Genomic DNA, 24389 nt, shown 5'->3' with positions numbered 1-24389 from the left:
TAGAAGTGGAAAGGAGTTGAGCGCAAATAGGGCTAATGGTAAAGGGCAGTTTGTCAACACTCCCAAAGGTACTACAAAATTCAAATCGAAGTAGTAGCTATTAGGATTAGACTCACTAGCCTACGAGCTCGGCTTGCGTGAGGCTCGTCTCGTTTTCGTGTCCCCAGTGCCTCAACAGGGCTCTGCATTCAATATATTTATGAATATATGTATCTTCATAATTTTGTTTTTATGAAAGGTCACTGTGGGAACACCGTAGTTGTTGAGATAAGTACTTTTAAAAATAGTTTCTTTGGAAACGTATGACCTGGAGGCTAATAATCAGGATGAAGGCACTGAAGTTAAGCATCTTACCTCAGTACTGAGCGAAGTAAACTTTAGACACTAAGGCTTCAAGGTTAAAGAACACAACTAAACAGGACAGCTAATATGACAGGGTGCAAGATTCGAACTCAGGGCTGCCTATTAAAGGCAAGACAAAAGGTCCCGTGTGAATTCAGCAAAACCCGGGCGGCCGCTATCCTTCAAGTCGCCGCTCCAAGCAGTTCTCACTCGGAGTTGAGGGCCTGGTTTAGCAAGAAGAGCCCGTATGTCCACCCACCTCACCCTCTACAGGAACCGTAACGAAAGGTAAAACGTGGCCCTTGCGCATGCTTACACCGCCCGTCCTCACATTCCCTTCCCCGCCCTGGACGTCGCCACAGCAACTGTCCCGGAGGTCTTTAGAACGGCTCCCGCCCACCGTGAAGTCAAGCGGGCGGAAACTGTTCGTCTCTGCGACGTGGACACCGTTCTCCTCCTCCGGCCTTTCCAACTTGGAAGCCAACACGATGCGTGCCTATTTCTCGGGGATTCAAGCTAGAGTTTGCCAGTTGTCAATATGGCCGCTGACGGGCAGGTCCCAAGTAGAGGCTTTTCATAGGCCAAGGTCTCATCATAGCCCCGCCCACTTCGTCCCTCCAGGCTGCGTCGGCCTAAGTCTTCGCTACGCATGCGCAGCGGGGGCGGGCCGGGAGGTGGGACGGCCGGATTCTTCCGTGTGCCACCGCCGCCGCCTCAGCTTCACTGCTCTTGCCACTCAGGGGTGCATTGCCGGCGTTAGCCGCGCGAGGGGAAGGGAGGGGACCGACGGAGCGTGCGTGCGCGGGGGTCCCCGCAGTCCCAGCAGTTCCTCTCGCGCGGGGTGGGCGGCGGGGGTCAGCAGCAGTCGGGGGAGGCCCTAGACGGCGCCATGTCGGCGGGCGGCCCGTGCCCGGCAGGAGCCGGAGGGGGCCCCGGGGGCGCCTCCTGTGCCGTGGGGGTCTCCCCCGGCGGGGTATCCATGTTCCGATGGCTGGAGGTGCTGGAGAAGGAGTTCGACAAGGCCTTCGTGGATGTGGATCTGCTCCTGGGTGAGATCGATCCGGACCAGGCGGACATCACTTATGAGGGGCGACAGAAGATGACCAGCCTGAGTTCCTGCTTTGCGCAGCTTTGCCATAAAGCCCAGACTGTGTCCCAAATTAACCACAAGCTGGAGGTGAGCTGTGGGCCCTGGAGGAGGTGGCATTCAGCCCTAGGCATCAGATCCCATTTAACGCACTGGTGAAACGACCCTAGAAAACTACCTACCAGGGCACCTGGGCTCAGATGCGACAGGAGAGTGCGTGTGTATATGTGTAAAGCAAAGGAGTGAGGTGAGGTTGGAGTAGGAAAAGGGGGTGTAGATCGACGTGTGGGTGTCCTGGAGTCCTGTCACCCACCTTCCTAGTATTTCTATGCGGAGGAAACAGGAACTAGTTACTCCAGCCTACTTGTACATGTGTCATTAATAAACCTAAGATTTAAGCTCAAAGATTGTCAGAATACCTTAGCCCACCTTTCAACATTTGAGTTCTCCTATATCGATTTTGACATTGACAAACTAGGTTTGTATATCACCAGACTGATACAGTGTTGATGGTTTTTTTAACTATTTCAGACCATCGTGTCTTGTTTCACACAGACATACTATTCCCTGAATGCATGAACTATTTAGGGGAATTCTATCGAAGCTCTTAGGAAAATTTAGTGGGATAAACAGGATAGTATCAGCGTCCTTCTTGGTTTATAGTTGGTCTTTAAATTACAGGCAGATACCGCAAGAGTTGTCTACAATTTTTCAAAAGACTTATAACATTGAGTGAAGTTTTGTTTGTCCTTTACTATATTTCCCAAAGTCTGGATTTATTTGTGAGAGTATGTGAAGAACGATCATTTGCTTTAGTCTCTAATCTTGTGTGTGGGTGTGGGTGTGGGTGGAGTGGAGTAGTGGTGGTTCCAAAAAAACCCAAAAACCTACCACGTTGTGCAGAAAGTTAAATTAATGCATTATTACAATATTTAGAAACATGGCACGTTGACATTATTACATAAAGAGATTTTTCTAACTAGATAATTTAACAGAATGGGTCTTTCATTTTAAAGTACATAAAAATAGGATAATCAGAGATGTGCAAAGCTCTTTGAACATGAAGTTACCCCGGAAAGCATCATTGCTGTCAGTTACAATGATTGAGAGTGCCCCTTAGATCCAAATCAATATGAATATCAAGTATGTATCCTCTCCTTGATTAGTGGTTAGCAGTCTTCCTCTTTCCTGTCAGCCACAGAAAAGGTGGTCTAATTCATCTGTGATTAGCACAGATGCAAATCAGAGATTTTGTTTCTTCTCCACTGAAAGGACTGTTCATCTCTTCCATCCTTTTTGAAGAGTTTCCAATGGAAGTGCTGATGTGAAGCTAATCACGTCTTGTTCTAGGTATATGAAAATGATTTTTTATTTCTTGATTGCTGCTTACTTCTAGAAGGTAGTTAATTTTTCGGGTAGTAAAAATGCATTTAATGGATTTTAGAAATAGTGCTTTAGCTTTAAATAACAGAGCAAGAGTAGCTTTTGCCTCATGAGAACTTTCATATCATTTCCAACTGCAAGTACCTACTGAGGATAAACAGCTTTTAAAAAGTGAAACAATATCTAATTTTTTAAATGACCAGAGGACTCTTTGAACAGTGATATTTTGATGTTGGATATAAAATCTAATTTTGGAGAAAGGATGATTCTGTGAGTAGGATGTGGTACTCAGTCTTTTTCATCTTTAAATATTTTAGATGAGTATTCAGAGCTATAATAAATTATGTATATCCTTTTTCTCAGAAATTGTAATTACATATTCTGACTCCACATCCTGGCTTAGGAGGTGGCGTTATTTCTCAAAATAAGAAATGCTAGCCTGTCGTGATGTGAGCATGTTTCTTCAACATACTTTGAAACCCTTGACTTAAAGATCTTAGAAAATGGGGAAGGGACATTTTGTTTGTGTGTTTTTCTGTTGCAGTCAACTTATCTATTTGTGGGTTAATCTTTCTACATTGAGCAGTTTTTATGGTTTTCATGGAACCGGTTGTGTGTTTTTGAGGAGAGAGGTTCGTTGTCATCAGTGCCTTTCAAAGCAGACCTGCTATTGGATTATTTGCATTTCAGAGGTTCATATACTGTTATTAATCTGAGATCTTGAAATCTTTAGAAAAGATTTCCATACTTTCTTGCCCTGTTTTATTTCTTAGTAAGTGGATTGAATTACTTCTATTGTTTTAAGGATATGGGCATTAAGATTCAACATTTGAGGCCATTTATAGTGTGATATAACAGGTGTGCACCAAAGTTCAGTGTTTCTAGAGATTAATACCTTAAACTATATTACCATTATAAAACATTTTTATAATCAAGACACAGATACTTCCAGTGTAGGTAACTTATATTTAATTGGTCTTGAGTATCTTTCCAGATTGCTCTTTCTTCTGCCTTACTTATTGTGCCTTTAGGTAATACCATGTTTAATATCAATATAGTAGTTAAAACAATTTTGCTGCAAAAAAAGCCAGAGGTTATATTTAAAATTAAATACTAAATGGTGTGCCTGGATGACTCAGTTGGTTGAGCCTCTTGATTTCGGCTCAAGTCATGATCCCGGGGCCGTGGGATCAAGTCCCCCAGTCTGCTTGAGATTCTCTCCCTGTCCTTCTCCCCCACTTACACACATGTGCATGGTCCCTCTCCCTGTGTGTGTGTGTCTCTCTCTCAAATAGAATTTAAAAAAGTAAAATAAAAAGTAAATATAAATGACGCCTGTGTGACTGCTGCTTGCCGTAGGGAGAGCGCTATATATAAGGGGAAGGGGAGGACAAAGAATATCAGAATATATTGAGATATTTCAGGTTACTCACCTCTTTCTTATACTTTCCACGTGCATGAGAATTCCTGCTCTAGTGAGCACTTGGTGACAGCTGTGCTGGAGTCACAGGTATTGATTGGGACAGTAGTAAGAGCAGTAGTAATAGTAATAGTTATAGTAGTGTGTTAGAGTAGTACAAAGATTGAGAACCAATACTTTAGAAAAACCCACCTGTCTATCTGGAAATGCAATTTTCTGCCTATTTACCCCTTCTCTAAAATAACAGCAAAACATGAGGCACCTGGGTGGCTCAGTTGGTTAAGCATCTGACTGGATCTCAGCTCGGGTCTTGATCTCAGGGTTGTGAGTTTGAGTCCCACATTGAGCTCCGTGTTGGGTATAGAGCCTACTTAAAAAAAATAATAATAATAAAAATAAAATAACAGCAAAACAATGTATCTTCTGTCACATCTTCCTTTCCCTCCCCCAACAATTGCTGAATCAGTATATCTTTTTTTTTATTTAAAAAAAAATTTTTTTAATGTTTACTTATTTTTGAGAGAGAGAGAGAGAGAGAGAGCACGAGCATGAGCGGGGGAGGGGCAGAGAGAGAGGGAGACACAGAATCGGAAGCAGGCTCCAGGCTCCAAGCTGTCAGCACAGGGCTTGAACTCAAGAACTGTGAGATCATGCCCCGAGCCGAAGTCGGACACTCAACCGACTGAGCCACCCAGGCCCCCCTGAATCAGTATATCTTTTTAAAGTGATTTACTGTTCACAACCATCAGAAGAGAAACTTTTGGTTTAGAGCCATGTTTACGATGAACTGATGATGTACTGTCCTTTTACTGCTTTAACACTGTTCTGTTTTTAAACAAGTGGTAAGGCCATTTTGCACCGTTGAACTTGAAGGTTAATATTGATTCACTCTGTATTTATTGAGGACTAATTCTGTGCCAGATGCTGTATTGGGTACTTGGGATACAATGGAGACCAAAATGGACATAGTTATTGCTGTTACAAGGTTTGAATTCTGTTGGGGAGTTAATTGGAATAATTATCACGTAAGTGTGAAATTCCAACTTTGATGAGTATTATGAAACGTACATAGTGTAATGGGAGCTTGTTCTGGGGGATCAAGGAAGGCTTCCTTCTGGAAGTGGCCATTGAGTTAAGACATAAAGCATAAGTAGGAATTAGGCCAAGAGAAACAGGAATATCATTCAACATTCCAGTTGAGAGAACAGAAAGTGGAACACACTGTGATTGTCAAGTGCATAATGTACTTGAAGAACTGACAGAGAGTTGGTATGTGTTATAAGAGCAGATGGCCCAAGGAGTGAGATGCAAGATAAGTTTGAACAGGTAGTTAGGGACGATATCTACATGATTTTATAGGCCATGCAGTAGATTTGGGGGCTCTATCATACCAGTGGGAGATGTTTAAAACTGGATGGTGACCTCAGATAGGAGATTAGCATAGCTCACTGAGGCTAGGGTTAAGGAGAGAGTTTGGGATAATGACAAGAATGAATGCAGGAAATCCTTTAGAAGATTCTTATTTTGATCCATATGAGAGGATGATCGTGCAGGGTAGGATAGTGAGATGGAGGTGACAGAACAAGAGAGACTTGGGAGGTAAAAATAAAGTCTAGAAGTGGATTGGAATGGAGAGATGAGGGAATTTAGGATGACTCCAAGATGTCAGTTGGCTGAATAGATAGATGGACATGAGTTATTATTAACAATAGTTATGTTGCTAACCTTACTGATCAGTTAATACTGGTCAGGCTCTGCTTTTAGTGTTTTGCATATATTCAGTCATGTAACTCTCACAACAGTCCTGTGTGATAGGTTTACTATTATTATTCCCATTTTACCAGGATTAAGTAAGGGGACCACAGCTCTAGAACTAGAGAAACCAGTTTCTCCCAAAGCACATATTTATGCCTGGTGGGGGAAGGAGGAGGTAGAGAGAAAAGCAGGCAGAAAGAGTGAGTGTGGCTGGATAGGTAGCAGGAAGGAGGAGTGTAGAATTCCAGGGGGGTATTGCATGGATAGGCCAATAAATGTGTATGAGCCAATGAGAAGCATCTAGTTGAGAGGGAAGCTGAATATTCTAGCAAAAGAGAAGGGTAAGTAGTAGTAGTAAGATTTCTGAATGAAGAGGAGATCTAAGATACATGTAGAGAGAATGGCCTCACATTGAAAGGCCAGCTGTTACACTTGGAGGGAGAGGGAGACTGTGAGAGCAGGAGGTGGGAGGTTGAGAGTGTTTGTCTGATGGCTTCTTTGTTCTCTGTGAAATTGGAGCTGGGGACAACTGCTGAAAGTGGGTGAGAGTAAGAGCTTGGAGAGAGTGAAAAGATTTGAAATAGTTATGGAAGAGTGGAAGAGCCAGTTGGCCAGAGAAATAGAGGGACCGCCAGGCAATGTTGGAGACTTATTTGGAGTTAGTTATCATAAATTCATGATACAGCCAGTCTGCCTTGTTGTGTGACTTTCTCCAACAATACTTGTTTAGTAACAAGCACAGTAATGTGAGTAATAATCCAGTGTTGTAGCAAGGAGTTTGCTATGTTGACAAGAGCGTTATTGAAATGAAAATGGTAATGGGGATGAAGAAAAGGAATAACCTTCAATTAAAGAAGTAGAAACAGGATTTAATAATTATGTATGTGCAGAGGATGAGGACAAGGAGGGGTTAAGGATGCCACCACATTTCTGTTTGAGAAATGGATTAGGTGGTAACTTTGAATATAGTAGTCTCCCCCCAAATTCATATACACCCAGAACCTCAGAATGTGACCTTATTTGGAGATAAGGTCTTTGCAGATGTAATAATTCAAGGGTGGAAATAAGATCATAGCAGATTAGAGTGGACCCTAAATCCAATGAGATTGTCCTGATAAGAGACACTCAGGACACACAGAGACACGGAGAAGAAGGCTATGTGGAGGAAGAATCAGAGATTGGGGTGACATGTCAACAGTCTTGAGAAATACCCAGGATTGCTGTCAATCCTGATTGCTGTCAGAAGCTAGGAGACATGCATGGAACAGTTTCTCCTTCAGGGTATCCAGAAGGAAACAGGCCTGCCAATAGCTTGGTTTTGAGCTCTTGGCATCCTGAACTGTGAGAGAATAAATTTTTGTTCTTTTAAGCCACCAAGTTTGTAGTGATTTGTTATGACAGCCCTAGGAGACTTACACCATTTACTGAAGTAAAGAATCCAGGAGAAGGAGCAGGTTTGGCAGGAAAGATGAGTTGAGTTTAGGAGATTGTATGTAGTTAAGTTTCTTATCCTTTCTTGTATATTCCTAACATAGTCTCCTAATTGCTTCTTACCCCCTCCAAACCATCTTTTCATTTTCAGAATCATTCTTTTTTTTTTTAAGTATTTTTAAAAATGTTCATTTATTTTTGAGAGAGCACGCGTGTGAGTGGGGGGAGGGGCAGTGAGAGGGAGACAGCATCCCAAGCAGCTCTGTGCTGTCAGCGCAGAGCCAATCGTGGGACTCATTCTCACAAACTGTGAACTCATGACCTGAACTGAAATCAAGAGTGGACGCTCAAACGACTGAGCCACCCAGGTGCCCCTCACTGTCAGAGTCATTCTAAAATATTTCAGTTTAATTGTTCATATCAAAAAAGGGCAACTCTGATTCTGGTCACTCTTCTTTTACTTATACTTTTCTTTTACTAACTGGGTAAAATTCAAACTCTAGCATAGTGATCAATGCCCAGTGTGTCTGTCCTTATCTCTTGTCACCCCTTCTTAGCTCCTTTTGCCTCTCAATAAAACTGGTCTATTTGCAGCTCTCTAAATAGGCCTTGCATGGCATCACTGCTTTAACATAGGCTTTTGTGTATAGTGCCTTCTCTGTCCCCTTTGTCTACAGTATCAAACACCCACTCATCTTTCAAGATACCACTTACCTCACCATCTCTGTGAAGGCTTTCCTCACCCCATTTCTCTCTGCTCTATATAGGCAGAGCCGGTCATAACACCTTTAACTCACTTGGACTGTTAAATTTGTTACGTTGTTCTGTCATTAGTGGCTGCCACATCTCTCTACCTCTGGAAGGTCATCTCTTGGAGGGTCAAGACTATGTCTTAGGTGAAATAATATCAAGTGCTTTGTGGAAAGCTGACTTTAGGTGGGGGGAATATTATCTCTTTGTGAACTCATTTTGGTCTCTAGGAATGGGTTGGTAATTTTTTTCTCTATAGTGCTTTCAAACTTTATCGAGTAGTGAGCAATTCCTTTGAGTATGGATATCCAGTTGACGGATATGTGGATTATAGAATTGTTGTTTGGCCCCTTTTTAAAATTGGAAATTTGAAACTCACACATTAAATACCAACCTTTCTGCCCTATTTACATCCCTGTCTCACTTGCAAGGGATTTTCACTTCTCAGACCTTTCTCTACTCTATATATTAGCTGATCTCTTTAGTACTCAGGTAAATTTCTCCTTTCTGACTGACTTTTTCACTGCTTTTTTTTTTTTTTTTTAAGTTTTTATATAAATTCCAGGGAGTTAACATACAGTGGAATACTGGCTTCAGGTGTAGATGATAGTGATTCAGCACTTCCATACATCACCCAGACTTTCGCTTCCTTCTTTTTTTTTCACTCCATTTTGAATTGGTACATCACACATGGCCTCTATAACAGTGCTTATGACACTCCCTGTCATAATTGGAAGTGTAATTTTGTCTCTTTTTACCAGACGGTGAAATTCTGAAGGGCAGAATCCATGTCTTACTCATCTTTTTTGTCTCCAGATCCTGGCACACAGTGTGTACTCAATAAATATTTATTTAAATGAATAAATTATTTGAAACACTTTTAGTGTTCTACCATGAATCCTCAAAGATTACCAGTAATCATTCTATAATACAAGTTTCACGAGGGCTGGGATGGTTTCTGTCTATATCCGTGGTATCTAACACAGTGTCCACTACATTGTTGAATGACTAAATCTGCAGGTTCATTTTTTCCCCTGGTATGTGATCCACAAGGATAGGATTTGTAAGTTAATATTTCATGGTATTCCATTTTAAGAAAAATTTGAAACTGTGACTAAAAGTAACATTAAACATTCATATTGTGTATGGACTTAGTGTACTTGTGACATTTCTAGAATATAGGGTAGCTTGATTCTCTTCACCCTACCTCCAGTTTGATCATAGAACCAACTGCGTTAACATGCAAATGGAAACAGGAAACATTTTATGTTGCTTGGAACTTCATTTTGAGCTTAACATCAAAGTAATTTAACTTTCAAAAATACATCACAGATTTATCTGTTTCTTTTTGAAAATCCTCCAGCCATAATTCATTCACTTTGTTTCCTGTATTATACACAGCTGCCCTTTTTTAAAACATAAATTTGATCATGTCATTTTGCTTAAAATGCCTCAATTATACTATGAGTAAAATTCAAATTCTTATGGCTGTCAAGCTGTATGATCTGACCTCTGGATATCTCTTCAATGACATATCTTACCATTCTTTTCTCTTTTCTATATGGTGCAGCCACATGGGCCTCCCTTCACACTTCAAGACAACAAACTTTTGGTCTCAGGACCCCTTTCCACTCTACAAATTATGAAGTCCCCAAAATGTGGATTAGGTCTATAGGCATTTACTGTATTAGAAATTAAAACTGAGAAAACTTTAAATATTTCCTGTATCAGCTGAAAATAGTAACAGTAAGTCTATTATATGTTCATATAGATATCATTTTTAATGAGAAAATAACTTTCCAAAAAACAGCACTGTTTTACATTTAAGAATAATCTTTAAATATCTGGCTTACTAGAAGACAGCTGGATTCTTACATCTGCTTCTGCATTCAAACATTTGTGATATGAGGTGTGGGTTGTAGCCTAGAAAGTTTGACCTCACAGAGATATGTAGTTAGATAAGGGAGGAGTATCTTAATAACCTTTTCAGATAGTTGTGGATATTTTTCTTTGATATTAAAAGGTAATTTCTTGGGGCGCCTGGGTGGCTCAGTCAGTTAAGTGTCTGGCTCTTGGTTTCAACTCAGATCATGATCTCACAGCTCATGAGTTTGAGCCCTACTTCGGGCTCCACACTGACAGTGTGGAGCCTGCTTGGGATTCTCTCTCTTTTTCTCTCTGCCCCTCCCCTGCTTGTGCCCTCACTCTCTCTCAAAATAAATAAACTTTTTTTTTTTTTTTTAAAAAGGTAATTTCTTAAAGGTTAGTTACAATGTGGAGTCTGAAACTCTAATCAATGAAGTTTTCATCCACTGTTAAAGTAAAATACATTGGTCTATGTATGTAGTCATTGAATGGATCTCTTACTGAGTCCTGATGTTAACATTATGGATTGGTCATTTGAAAATACTGGTTTGCTGAGTTATGCAGATTTTCTAAATGTGGGTACACCTCATTGTACAATATTTAAAAAAAACACATTTGTTGGGGTGCCTGGGTGACTCAGTCAGTTAAGGGTCCAACTTTGACTCAGGTCATGATCTCATGGTTCCTGGGGTTGAGCCCTGTGTCAGGCTCTGTGCTCACCGCTCAGAATCTGGAACTACTTTGGATTCTGTGTCTCCCTCTCTCTCTGCCTCTCCCCTGCTTGCTCTCTGTCTCAAAAATAAATAAACATTAAAAAAAATTTTTTTAAGTCATATTTGTTAATATCACCAGCCTCATCAGAAAATCCTTTAAGCATTTGGAAGCTGTCAAGCTTCAATTTTTCCAGAATTCTAATTTTCATTTGAAAACACAAATTCTTACCATTGGCAATAATACTCTCAGTTGTTTGCCTTGAAGTAACAGATTCACTTAATCGTTGTCAAGAATATGTCTACCAATAGTAATGTATTTGTTCTTCTTTTTTTTTTTAAATTTTTAAAGTTTATTTATTTTTGAGAGAGAGAGACAAAACACGAGCAGATGAGGAGCAGAGAGAGAGGGAGACACAGAATTTGAAACAGGCTCCAGGCTCCAAGCTGTCAGCACAGAGCCCCATGCAGGGCTCAGACTCACGAAAGGCGAGCTCATGACCTGAGCTCAAGTTGGACACTTAACCAACTGAGCCACCCAGGGATCCCTGTTCTTCTTTCAAGTAAAACTGGTGTTCCATGCAAACAGTTTGGTTTTGCAACTCAAGCAATTGCGTAAGTGCTTTTTCTTGGGACAACATGATTTGATATGCAGCATATATGCTTTATGCACACTTCCCATTTCATCACACAGAATATTAAAAGGAAGTACTCAGGGTTGAGATTTTTAAAAATTTATAATTTTTTTTTTAAAGTTTACTTACTTTTGACAGAGACAGAGTGCGAGCATGAGCTGGGGAGGGGCAGAGAGAGAGGGAGACACAGAATCCCAAGCAGGCTCCAGGCTTCAAGCTGTCAGCACAGAGCCTGACGCGGGGCTGGAACTCATGAACTGTGAGATCATGACCTGGGCCGAAGTCGGACACTTAACTGACTGAGCCACCCAGGCGTCCCCCCAAAATTTATAATTTTTATTGCTTCATCACGGGCATTCTTAAATGAACTTTTTGTTCTTTAACTGCAAACACATTTTATTCATCATTGCTTTTGCACTTTCAGTACAAATGTCATCATGGTGAAAAAGGCAAATAATGCTTTATTAGTATTAAAATAGTTTTGACCTTGTGGATGCCCTGAAAAGGCCCCCACAGGCCTGTGAGAATTGCTGCTCTGACAGCAACTGGAACACTTCTCAGAAGAGTAAGTGTACTCTCCCACCCCACGAATCCCCTTCTTTTAGTTTCTTTCATACAGCTTACACTTGGTAAGTATATATTATATTACTTGCTTTGTAATGACCTTGGACAAGTTACCTGACTTCTCTGCACCTCAGTTTCCTTCTCTGTACAAAAAATGTGTCTCTCAGAGGATTATCATGAGGATTAAGACAATTAAAATATGAATATGTTCCAAAAAGTACCTGGCATATAATGCCATTAGTGCTGTTGTTACATATGCCACTCGTTTTCTTCACAAGCCGCCTCCTGCACAAGGCCACTGCACGCTTTGCAGGCCGGGATCCCCATTTGTTTCACCTACCAGTGTCTCCCTAGAGCCCAGCCCGTGCCTGGCATGTGGGTGGTAGTTGATAAATACTTGCTGAATGAATGTAGTTTAGAAACAAAAACAAGTTTGCTGGTCTTAAACTGCAGAGCAGTTTGGAGAAGAATGATGACAGATGAAGTTAGTGGTCTTTTATGCTTGTATAGAGGGAATTGGAGCGAATAGGCAGTTTTCTCACAGAACTTTTGTAAGCCAGATGTGCAGACTCTTTCAGGAGCTGACTTGTAATAAAGAGGAATATTATTTCCTATCTTGAGGGATGGCAGAGGTTTTTATATTTGACCTCTGAATATATTTTCTGTTTGGTCACAGTCTTTGTTTTAGAATCGGATCTGTTGTCTTTCTGTACTCTTGGGTGGTTGGAGCAATGCTAAGTACTTCAGGCACAGCGGGGAACAGGAAGGCAGAGGGAGATTCTTTATAAGAGGTATGGGTTAACTCAGATTAGGGCTGAGACGTTGTTCTGCTCTGTTGAAGGAGTAGAAGGAAAAAACGGAATGGATCAAAATGCTTTCATGAGTTGCATTTTCCCTGTGACTTTTTTTCACAGGAGAAAAGTCCCTGTGAAGAATGGCTCTGTTCTGCTTTTGCTGTCGCTCAGGATCCTATATGTATATAACAATTCCTATGATACTTTTTTTTTTAAAGTTTAGTTCCAGGAAAGAAGGAGTCTCACCAGATAAAATGGCATTGCTTCTTTTAATGAGTCAAGGAGAATTATATAATATATAAAGGTTTTCCTATTGATAGGAAACTCAGTATTAAATTTAATACACAATAAGCTGTATTAAGGTGGATTTTTTTAGTGAAATCTTGCCATCTCTATATGTTTTTATTTTTATTTTTTGACTGTTTATTTTTGAGAGAGAGAAACAGAGAGAGAAAGAGAGAGCATGGGGGAAGGGCAGAGAGAGGAGGAACAGAGGATCCGAAGCAGGCTCCATGCTAACAGCAGCAAGCCGGATGTGGAGCTTGAACTCATGAACCGCGAGATTATGACCTGAGCCGAAGTCGGACACTTAACCAACTGAGCCACCCAGGCGCAGTTTTTTTTTTTTACATTTTTATTTTTTATTTTTTACATTTCTTTTATTTATCTTGTGAGCTTTACAGCCTTTTGGGAAATAGGTGGGTATAGATGATAAGCCTTAGATATTGACATTAAATGGTATAATTGCTAGAGATTTAAATTCTAATCTGTACTTTCATCCTAAACTGCATTTTCAAACATAAAAAAACATACAGACTTTTAAAAGCATACTTGTTTCTTTTTAGTGAAGTGATTACCTTTTGTGCACGTACTTTAAAACAGAAGGTATAGAAACATTTGTAGGTAAATTTGTAGGTGAGATTATATTTACTTTATCAGCAGCTTTCTGTGCTACAGTTCATTACAGGTCAACTGCTATTTGGAGTCAGCTATTTTTTTTGTAATTCTTAAACAATTTGGGGAATGTATGTTTTTGTGTGTATGCATGTCCCTGCATGTGTGTCTATCTGTGCACACACATGAGTTCCACTGTTGGGCGCGGGGAAGGAGTTGCTAGCTAGATGAGGAATGTTCTGAGTCTCTTGCTTAAAGCCCTGTCTGAGGTCTGGGGATGTGATCTTATTTGGGGGCCCTGGACTGCTTGGTCACCATGTCCCTATTACTGCCGGATTACAAAAGATGTCAGGAGGTCTGAGTTTTAATGCCATGCAATTTGTAATTTGGGGCCACTCAATATCTTTGAGCCTCAGTTTCCTCATGTGCGAAATAAAGATATTTTACCAGAGTTTGTTAGGTTCCTACATTGGCCCTTTTAAAATGTTACTAAAAGAGCTGAATGATGTGCTGAAACAAATGACTGAGCTACATCCAAGTTCCCTGCCATACAACTTGATGTTTGCTAATTTCTTGTCTTAGTCTGATCCTCTCCCAAAGAGGTTTTTGAAGGGTGCTTAAGTTAAAGTAATTGTCATTTTTCTCCATAAGACTGTTAAATAAAAATTAGCTTATGTTTAGAAAGAAAAATGCAAGTGTTGTGTATTTTTAGCAGATAACATAGAGGATTAAGGCCTGGACAAAATGGAAACTCTGAACAAAAAATTCCTTTGGTTTTGGTGCTGCACAGTGGAATCTAGTAATAAAGGATTATTTTAGAAAGGAATTACCTTGTTGGAAAAGTTTGGATGTTTCGAAAGAGTATGAGATGAGAATAGAATAGTAATGGCTGCATTAAATACAAATAAGTGGTGATGATAATACTCCAGTGTTATTTAGATAGACTGCCTGTCTTTTTCATTTTGGGGAATACTTCATTCCTACTTTACAAAATATGCCTCAAATTTTCATCTATCTCCAGACTCCATTCCAGCTGGACCACATGCTAAGAATCACTGCTTTAGAAAATCTCACCAGTGGTTGATTTAAATGGCTTGGTTCACGTGAAGTGAAGGCCATACTCACAAACTGTGAGATTGTGACTGGAGCCAAAATCGAGAGTCGCCCGTTCAACTGACTGAGCCACCCAGGTGCCCCCATGTTTGTTTGTTTTAATGTTTATGTATTTATTTTGAGAGAGAGAGAGAGGGAATGAGCTGGGGAGGGACAGAGAGAGAGAAAGAGAATCCCAAGCAGGCTCCCTGCAAACAGCACAGAGCCCCACAAAGGGCTCGATCTCACCATGAGATCATGACCTGAGCTGAATTAAGAGTTGGATGCTTAACTGACTGAGCCACCCAGGTGCCCCAAGGCTATGGTCTTAAGACCCAGAGACCCTCCTAGAATGAGATCATTTTTTCCTTACTGTGTAGGGGTAGAGTATCTTGATGATCAGCTTTTGTTTTATTTTTTCTCTAAATGAATCTCCCAAGATTAAGTGCAGGAAGGGGAAAAGATCGTATCCCAAATTAAGTCTGTATGTAACATAGTTTTTAACTATTTTGGTTTTGCTTTTTAAAATACTTTTGGGGGTGCCTGGGTGGCTCAGTCAATTGCGCATCAACTTTTGAATCCACTCAGGTTGTGATCCCAGGGTCGTGGGATCAGAGCCCCGTGTGGGGCTCTGGGCTGCATGTGCAACCTGCTTAATATTCTGTCTCTCTTTCTGCCCCTCTCCCAGCTTGTGCACTCATGCTATCTCTCTAAGATAAAAATATTTTTAAAAAATAAAACATTTTTGGGATATCACTTGAAAATTTAAATAAGAGTTGAAGGTTGAAATCACCTGTTTCCTTTAAACTTTGGCTCTTTACGAGTTACAGTGTGGCCAGGGTAAGACAGTGAGGTAAAAGATGCTTAGGCTTTTTCTATGGTCAGAACGATTTGGAGTCTATTACTTACTAGCTGTGTGATTCTGGTAAATTGCTTAAACTATGAGTTCCAGTTTCCTTAACTATTAAGAAAAAGTTGGAGAGTGTGGTAAGAATTGCAGATCATGTGTGGTGTGTATATACCTGCCATATGGTATATAGATGCTTGCTTTGTGGTAGCTGTGAATATTGTTAGTAAGTTAAACATATGTATTGTCGCTATAGAAACAGTTTTTTTTTTTTCCTTATGACCAGCTGCTTGATAACACTTCCACTACCTTGTTCTGGGAGTAATTGGGTTCAAAGTGCTGTTTTGCTGCTGACCAGTGGGGTAGCCCTGGATATAAAAGCAACTTTGATTGGCCTTGGTTTCATTATGTAAATAGTAACTGTCATAATTGTAGTCTTTATGTTCTCTTTGAATTCTAAAATTTGGTGGTATTAGAAAGATAACCATTATATAAAATATGCACATTTCTAATTTTGACATAAAATTTATCAGTGACTAAGTTTTCTTAGCTAAAATGCTTATATCATGGACTAGAAAAGAGTTACTTAACTATTACAAAATTGAAAGAAAATTTGAAACACTTGTTTTAAAAATAAGATTGGCATTTAATTTAATTTAATTTTACTGTATTTGTTTTGTTGGGAGGATACAGTGTACTTTATTGATGTGGATGACAAAGTGGGGCTCCCTAAGCCCCTCTTCTTCAGAGGGTCTAGGATGGAAACTGTGTCAAGGTCAAGAGGGGTCTCATTGTGTTAGGGGATGATTTGTGGCAAGGACTCTCTAGCAGCTGAGGACTTCCCTCTCTCTCTTATGCTTTCAATGGGGCTGGTCCAGGGGACTCTTATTTCTTGGAGGCCATATGGAACATAAAATCTATTGCCTGGCTGCTATAGCCAAATTCATTGTTGTACCAGGAAATGAGCTTGATACAGTGGTCATTGAGGGCGGTGCCAGCGCAGGTATCAAAGGTGGAAGAGTGGGTATCACTGTTAAAGTTGCAGGAGACAGCCTGGTCCCCAGTGGAGCCCAGAATGCTCTTGAGGGGGACCTCTAATGCCTGCTTCACCATCTTCTTGATGTCATCATGTTTGGCAGCTTTCTTTAGGCAGCAGGTCTGGTGTCCATGGCTGACACATTGACGGTAGGGTCATGGAAGGCCAAACTAGTGTGTTTCCTGTTCAGCTCTTGGATGACTTTGCCCACATCCTTGGCTGTAGAAGCAGAGATGATGACCTGGGCAGCCCCTTAACCATCATGCCACAGCTTCCCATTGGGGCCACCTACAGTCTTCTGGGTGTCATTGATGGCCTGGACTGTGTCATTAGTATTTTCATGATTCCAAAGTTTTCGTGGATGATCTTGGCCGAAGGAGCTGAACAGTTGGTGGTACAGGAGGCATTGCTGACAATCTTGAAGGAGTTGTCATACTTCTCATGGTTCATGCCCATCACAGACATGGGGGTATCAGCTAAAGGGGTAGAGATGATGATCCTCTTGGCCCCACCCTCCAGTGAGCCCTAGTCTTCTCCATGGTAGGGAAGAAACCAGTGGATTCTACAACATATTCAGCACCAGCATCTCCTTGTTTGATGCTGGAAGGATCTCCCTCCAGGAAGATGGAGATAGGCTTTCCACTGATGACAGGTTTTCTGTTTCCAGCCTTGACTGTGCCATTGAATTTGCCATGGGTGGAATCATACTGGAACATGTAGACCATGTATTTGAGGTCAGTGAAGGGGTCATTGATGTCAACAATATTAACTTTGCCAGAGTTAAAAGCCGCCCTGGTGACCAGGTGTCCTATGTGGCCAAATCCATTTTCTCTGACCTTAACCATCCTTTCTCAGGGATCTGGCTGGCACTGCACAAGGAGATGTGACTGTCGGTTGAACAAGGAGGAACAGAGAAACTGGGCTTCGAATTTTAATATCTGCATGTTCTCCTTATAAAGAATTTTTTCTTACTTTTTAAGTTGAGCAACCTCTTGAGAAATTAACTGACTTAATGAAGAGTCCATATTTGTAATGGGCCATATTCAAAAAACCTGTGTACTACCCTGTTTTTGTTTTTTTTTTCCCTTTTAGAATAAAATCATTAAAAAATATTTTTTTAACGTTTATTCATCTTTGAGAGACAAAGACAGAGCATGAGTGAGGAAGGGGCAGAGAGAGGGAGACACAGAATCTGAAGCAGCCTCTAGGCTCTGAGCTGTCAGCACAGAGCCCGATGTGGGGCTTGAACTCATGAACCGTGAGATCATGACCTGAGCTGAAGTCAGAGGCTCAACTGACTGAGCCACTCAGGCACCCCTAAAATCATTTCTGACTTGAATATTGATCTGCCGAATTAATTAATGAATACCACTTATGCCTCTTCAATCTCTTAACTCCAGAAGTTTTACTCCATTGTTAATGATTCATGAGATATTTGATTTGAAAGGTAAATCATTGTGGGACTACCAGGCAGTGTATGCCTTTTGAAACATACAGTATATCCCTTGCCACAAAGATTTAATTAGTAAGTAAATATAATTAAACCTTTAAAGATTTTTTTTTTTTTTTTTAATTTTTAAGTATTCTCTATACCCAACGTGGGGCTTGAATTTCTAACTCCAAGATCGAGAGTCCCATGTGTTACTGACTGAGCCAGCCAGGTGCCTCTAATTAAACCTTTAGATCTAACTTCCAGTTTATAGGAAATGTTAGGAATAGAGGAGTATATTATAATAAGGTAAATGCAGACTGAAAGTGAATGTAGTGAAAAAATAGGTGAGGGTTGCTATAGAGTAAATGACATGTTAAACCTTTTCTGCATATAGGTTCACTCTAGCATAAGTTTCATATTGCTTAAAAAGAGTGCATAGTATTCAAATCTTTGTTTTCCTTTTATGGTTATCTTGTTTCAAACACTGTAAAAACCTGTAGGTTGTTTGTTTTGTTTTGACTAAGAAGAACTTTTTAGGCAAGACTTACTTGTACTTTAAAGGAGCAGTCTTCAAAATGTACTGAACATTGTCTGGTAAGAGGTGATTATAAATGTGTACTACCCTGGGCTCCTTTATAATTTTCTTTGGTGGGCATTTTTTTTTGTTAAAGGGAAGAAGATCTGTAAGACATATTTATCATACATGTAAGGTTTTTTTTTCTACGTTTTTCAATTAGGAGTATTTGTGAAAGTATTACACACTCTTTTAGAAGGCAATGGAAATGAAGTTCTTCTGTAATCTCTTGTATATGTTCATTACATTTAAAGAACAGAGTCAACTACTAATGTAATTATTTCTTTTAGCATTTACATTAAAAAAAATTTTTTTAATGTTTTATTTATTTTTGAGAGCAAGAGAGACAGAGCACGAAGGGGGGAGGGGCAGAGAGAGAGGGAGACACAAAATCTGAAACAGGCTCCAAGCTCTGAGCTGTCAGCACAGAGTCCGATGCTGGGCTTGAACTCACAGACTGCAAGATCATGACCTGAGCTGAAGTTGGACGCTTAACCGACTGAGCCACCCAGGTGCCCCGCATTTAAATTTTTTTTGATGAAAGTATAGTTGTCACACTATATTACATTAGTATCAGGTGTAGTGATTGAACAACTCTATGTGCTATGCTCATCACAAGTGTAGCTGTCATCTCTCACCATACATTGCTATGGTAATACCAATTGATTATGTTCCCTATTCTGTACCTTCCATCCCATGACTTACTTAAATTCTGTAACTAAAAGCCTGTAGCTTCCAGTCCCCTTTACCCCTTTGTGCCCATTCTCCTACTCATGATAAGAAGTGCGCCTGTGTGTATATGTGTATGTTTGGAGGGAGGGGGAGAGAAAGAGAGTGTGCATGCAAGAGCGCTTCTACAGTATTAGAATTCATCTCAACTTAAAGATATTTATTGAGCATCTTTTATGTCCTAGGCACTGATTGGTGCAGTTGGGGTGTAGAGATGTATATTAGTCCTTTGGTCGCTTATACCCAGAGAATTTCCCTCAGTTGCTTCTGGTCTCTTTCTGCCTCTTCTGGTCTTTCCATCTCTAGACTGTTTTACTACTACAATTTTGTCCTTGTCACTTAACTTCAAAGCACCTCTAGACTCTTTTTCCTTCACTAACCCTCTTTAAATCTTCCTTTAATTGAATTCCTTGGGATGACCGATTCTAAATACACCTGTAACTAGCCACATTTTTCTTTAGTTGGTTTGCATATATATTACCTCAGTTAATAAATAAGGAAGCTTCTCCAAGACATAAATAATTGTAATCTATAATTCTAAAAGTATTTTCCACAATTTTTTTCTCCTTGAGCTAATATAGTTCTGAGCCCCTTGATGCTTAGTACAGTTACGTTGAATTAAATAGAAAACTAAGGCCTTTTTCTTAATCTTTGATCTACTGGTGATTGGGAAGACCAGACACACAAGACATCCCGTGCACAACTATAAAACATTTAAGTGTAAAAAATGAAAAACTTCCGGGGCGCCTGGGTGGCGCAGTCGGTTAAGCGTCCGACTTCAGCCAGGTCACGATCTCGCGGTCCGTGAGTTCGAGCCCCGCGTCAGGCTCTGGGCTGATGGCTCAGAGCCTGGAGCCTGTTTCTGATTCTGTGTCTCCCTCTCTCTCTGCCCCTCCCCTGTTCATGCTGTCTCTCTCTGTCCCAAAAATAAATAAACGTTGAAAAAAAAAAAAAAATTTAAAAAAAAATGAAAAACTTCCAACTTGAATGAATAAGTGGTTTTGAGGGGTTGTTCTGCTATGTTGTAACAGTTAACTGTAGCTTATAGTTAACTCTGATATTTAGGCCCATTGTGACCTCAGTGGTTCACACCTTAGCACCTAAAATAATTACTAGATAGATAGTGGATGGGCTCATATGAGCTAGTATTCTCTGGGGTGGCTACTTCCTGGTGTCTCCTCTAATACACCATTAATGTTAGTGAACCACTGTAAAACATGTTATCGCTAAGGATGATGAGCCATCCCATACCTTTATATTTTCATAAACTTTGTAGGTAAAGGTGAAACAGTGAAAAGCCCTCTTAAAGTAAGCAAAGTAAAATGGAAGTAGCATTCTGTATTGGAAGATACTGTTTATGGGAGCACCTGGCTGGCTCCGTCAGAAGAACATGTAACTCTTGATCTTGGAGTTGTGAGTTTGAGTCCCACGTTGGGTGTCGAGATTACTGAAAAAAATAAATAAAAGAAGATGCTGTTGATGGTAGAGTTAGTTCTCTTACCACTCCAGTATCTTACCTGTGCTATTGCATTTATGACTATTTAGATGGATGTCTTAGAGCTCAGTCACTTCATCTCTTCATTCTGGTGTTCCTCTGTTCATTTTACAGGTAGCCTGTGTCCTTTTTGAATAATTATTATTCGAGTCAAAATAAAATTAAGCTTACTTGATGTTTTTTGTTGTTGTTTCATAAGGCACAGTTGGTAGATCTGAAATCTGAACTGACAGAGACCCAGGCAGAAAAAGTCGTGCTGGAGAAAGAAGTCCACGATCAGCTTTTACAGCTGCACTCTATTCAGCTGCAGCTTCATGCTCAAACTGGCCAGAGTATTGACTCTGGTACCATTAAGGCAAAACTGGTAAGTAGTTTAGAAGGTAACATATACTTACATATATTTTAGAGGGCAAAGAGCACGGTTTTTAATGAGGCTTTTGACTATAAAAGGTAATATGTGCTCATGGTGGGAAATTCAGAAAACACAGGAGATGTAAAAGATCTTCGTGATCATCCACTGTCTCATCACCTGGGGGTGATAAGTGATAACATCAGTAAGCAACTGATACTTAGAATAGGATTTTGTTTTCTTCTTTGAAAATCTCTGTGTACATACATTTAAAAGATATTTGTGATTATAACACGTAAACATTTTTTTCCCCTGTTGGATCAGTTAGGATTAAGTTCGGCTGCATATAACAGAAATCCAAGTAACACTAGGATTATTCTTGAATAGTACAAACTGTTTTCTCTCAAGCCCCGAGATAGGTAGTCTAGAGCTGATATGATAGCTCTACAGAGACTCGGTGTCCAGGTTCTTTTTATTCTTGTGTTCTGCCATTTTTAGCTCATAGTTTCCATCTTTAGGATTTCTTTATTCCAGGCAGGAAGAACGAAGAATCTAAGAAAAGGGCAAAAGGATGCTTCCAGGCTGCATTAGCCTTCTTTAAGGAACTCTTCATGAAACCCTCCTCAGCGATTTTTGCCAATCAGTTTAGCCATCTCGTTGGCTATTGGGACTTGCATTTCGGCCTCTTATTTGGTCACATGACCACCTCCAGTAAAACTGGAGTTCTGTTAATAAGGATGAAGGGGAAAATGGAATTGGGTGCCAACCAGTGGCACATTTTTTCTGTTGCTCTTCATAGAAGCACTTTTCCTGTCACTAAACATTTTGTAATGTTTGTATAATACTCATTACATAAGTTTTCCATAATTAACCTTTGCCTTCATAATATAGGTTATTTAAATAGGAAAATTTTTTTAAGTCTCATGTCGGCTTAATCTCTCATGTATTAAGTGTGCACTATGTGCCACTTTGTTGACCGCAGGGGACACAGCAGTAAGACAGGTACAGCTTGGGAGAGGTGAAATGGGATGATGATAGTAATACATTTTTAAGTTTTCCCTGTTTTCAGTTAATTCCATTTGATTGGTTGATTAGTTTCTAATACTGATGGGTTAGAATTTATTTAAATGAACGTTTACATGCTCCTTAAACCTTTACAATTCAGAAATTCTATGGATCTAAGTTGGTAGTCTTGTTTTGTTTAACTGAAGTGACTTAGATTTGTAACTGCTTCTTTGGGATGTTTGATATTAACATTGAGCAACAATGTACATTTTCAGTAGAAAAGAATTGAAGTGTTAACATTAGATCTTAATCAGGGTGCTATAGTCAAAAGGCACTGAACTAGTTGAGTTGACTAATTTTGGTAAAACAAAAAATTTTAATGCTATATAGTTACTATTGCTTATGGATTTGCAAATATATTTGTTCTAATGAAACTTCATCCAAATGATATTCAACATATGGGAATTTTCCTTATAATGATGATACCGCTAGATAAATTCATTTGTTTGACATTTTTCTAATTATCAAACTTTTTTCTTATATCTTAAGTCTGTCCCCTCTGTGGAGGAGCTGGTAAGTGTCCCGTTTCTGTTTTGCTTTAATATGTCATGCTGAAGTGTTCTTAGTGTCTTATTTGCATATTGCGTGTTGTCACTTTGTATTTGAAAACGATGGTCATGATGGTGATTTTTTCATGTGCCAGTACCTGAAAAGTTCAGTTGGTGGCCCTTTGTTCTTTTTCGCTACATGTTGTTAAAGATTTTTCTTTTGTTTGTAATTTTATAACCATTATTTGCAGAGCCCATCAATGTTTGACAACTCCTGAGCCTTGTAACTTGCTCAAACCTCTACTTCAAAAGAGCAGTTGGTTTCCTCACTTGAATATTTCAAAGATACATTAAGTGGAAATAGCTTTTTCCTCTTCTATTTGAGTTTATCCCCAGGAAAAGAATGTGCATGTTGGTTTCTTACTCATCTACTGCATGTGCCATAACCTTTTAGTAGTCTTGGAATAATTGTGTGGCCTTTGAAACAACTGAATTTTGAAACTCCTTATCAAAATTTATTTTAGAAAATAACAATATGTAAGTTCTTAATATTTTTCCCACTCTCCCAATCTAATCAACCTCCAATTTATCTTATGGTTTTATTTCTTTTCAAAATACAGTGTTTGACTATCTAAATACAACATGAGTTTCTTGGTTGTTACTTAATAATAAACAGGCTAACTAAATTTTTTTTTTTTTTTAAATCTAAAAGTGATTAACTTCAGTTTTCTTTGTCCTTTTCATGCTTGCAAATGTTATTTTTAGGCCTAAGAGTTTGCCAGATTCATTAGGTGTTTGAATTGTGAAGACAAAGTGGTGGCTTAATACGTGTTTCTCAGATTCAATAAATATTATGTAAATAGCTCATTGAAGTAATTGTTAAGTAGGTAATTCTTAATGTAAAGTTTATTTAGCCCATAAGCCAAAGAATACCTGGTCTTCTAAGAACTCTTTTTCTGACACAAACAGCATTAACCCCAGTAAATGTCATAAAAAAGATTTTTGTTCATGTTATCCAAACTTTGGGGTTTTTTTTGGAATTGATACTTGCCTTTTAGGAAATAGGTTCTGAAATAAATTGCAATTTTAGTAATTCCAAAGTTGTTATAAAAGGAAGATTCTAGATTATTCTTCAAATTCTTTAAAAACAGTATCTGGAAGTTAGGTTTTAATGGTTACATTTTTTTTTTTTTTACAGAAGCTGAAAAAAGGCTGCTAATTAATTTTTTTCTGTTTATAATAATAACAAATATTTTTAATCAAAGACGTGATAAGTATATCCAACATTTGGTAGTTACTCATTTTAGCTTGTATATTATGTTTTTGTGTTTTAAGTTTGTGGTACTCACAGCCTTGTATTTGAATATATCAAATAGTGATGTTTATATCATTTATTGATATACTATTGTCAGAACAATTGACCAAAGCAGACAGTTAAATTAGTACCAAAATATATTCCATGAGTTGTTAAAAGTTTTTAGAACTTATTTCTCAGCTTCTTAATATCCAGAATAAAAAGGGAAATAATTACAATAATCAGTACCCATACAGTAGAAACTATCACTTGCCATTTGCTCAAGATAAAAATCTTTCTGGTGCTGAGGTAGATTTTTTTTTTTAATAAGATTTTTTTAAAGTTTATTTTCAGAGA

The 24389-nt window shown here is 39.3% G+C and overlaps 2 protein-coding genes and 1 pseudogene across 7 annotated transcripts in view; 1 reads left to right on the top strand and 2 right to left on the bottom strand.

Moving 5' to 3' along the window:
• LOC112862882 (nephrocan-like) overlaps positions 1-1025 on the bottom strand; it is a 32034-nt gene extending 31009 nt beyond the window's left edge. For 3 of the 4 annotated variants that reach the window (XM_025926101.2, XM_086707679.1, XM_086707676.1), the window contains exon 1: positions 355-1025. The gene's annotated coding sequence lies outside the window, so the exon portion shown is untranslated. The remainder of the gene's footprint in view (positions 1-354) is intronic. The other variant, XM_086707677.1, reaches the window with a different exon arrangement.
• Positions 1026-1045: 20 nt separating this feature from the next.
• GOPC (golgi associated PDZ and coiled-coil motif containing) overlaps positions 1046-24389 on the top strand; it is a 39426-nt gene continuing 16082 nt past the window's right edge. For 2 of the 3 annotated variants that reach the window (XM_025925359.2, XM_086707680.1), the window contains exons 1-3: positions 1046-1519; positions 21036-21200; positions 22740-22763. In XM_025925359.2, coding sequence (XP_025781144.1) covers positions 1232-1519; positions 21036-21200; positions 22740-22763 — 477 coding nt within the window. In that variant the 5' untranslated portion in view covers positions 1046-1231. The remainder of the gene's footprint in view (positions 1520-21035; positions 21201-22739; positions 22764-24389) is intronic. The other variant, XM_025925358.2, reaches the window with a different exon arrangement.
• On the bottom strand, positions 16423-17478 carry LOC112862116 (glyceraldehyde-3-phosphate dehydrogenase pseudogene; annotated as a pseudogene).

This window comes from Puma concolor, chromosome B2 (genome assembly GCF_028749965.1).
Source record: "Puma concolor isolate L17-30 chromosome B2, mPumCon1.1.hap2, whole genome shotgun sequence".
NCBI lineage: Eukaryota > Metazoa > Chordata > Mammalia > Carnivora > Felidae > Puma > Puma concolor.
The sequence above is the reverse complement of the archived record's forward strand: the minus strand, read 5'-3'. Positions and strand labels throughout refer to the sequence as shown.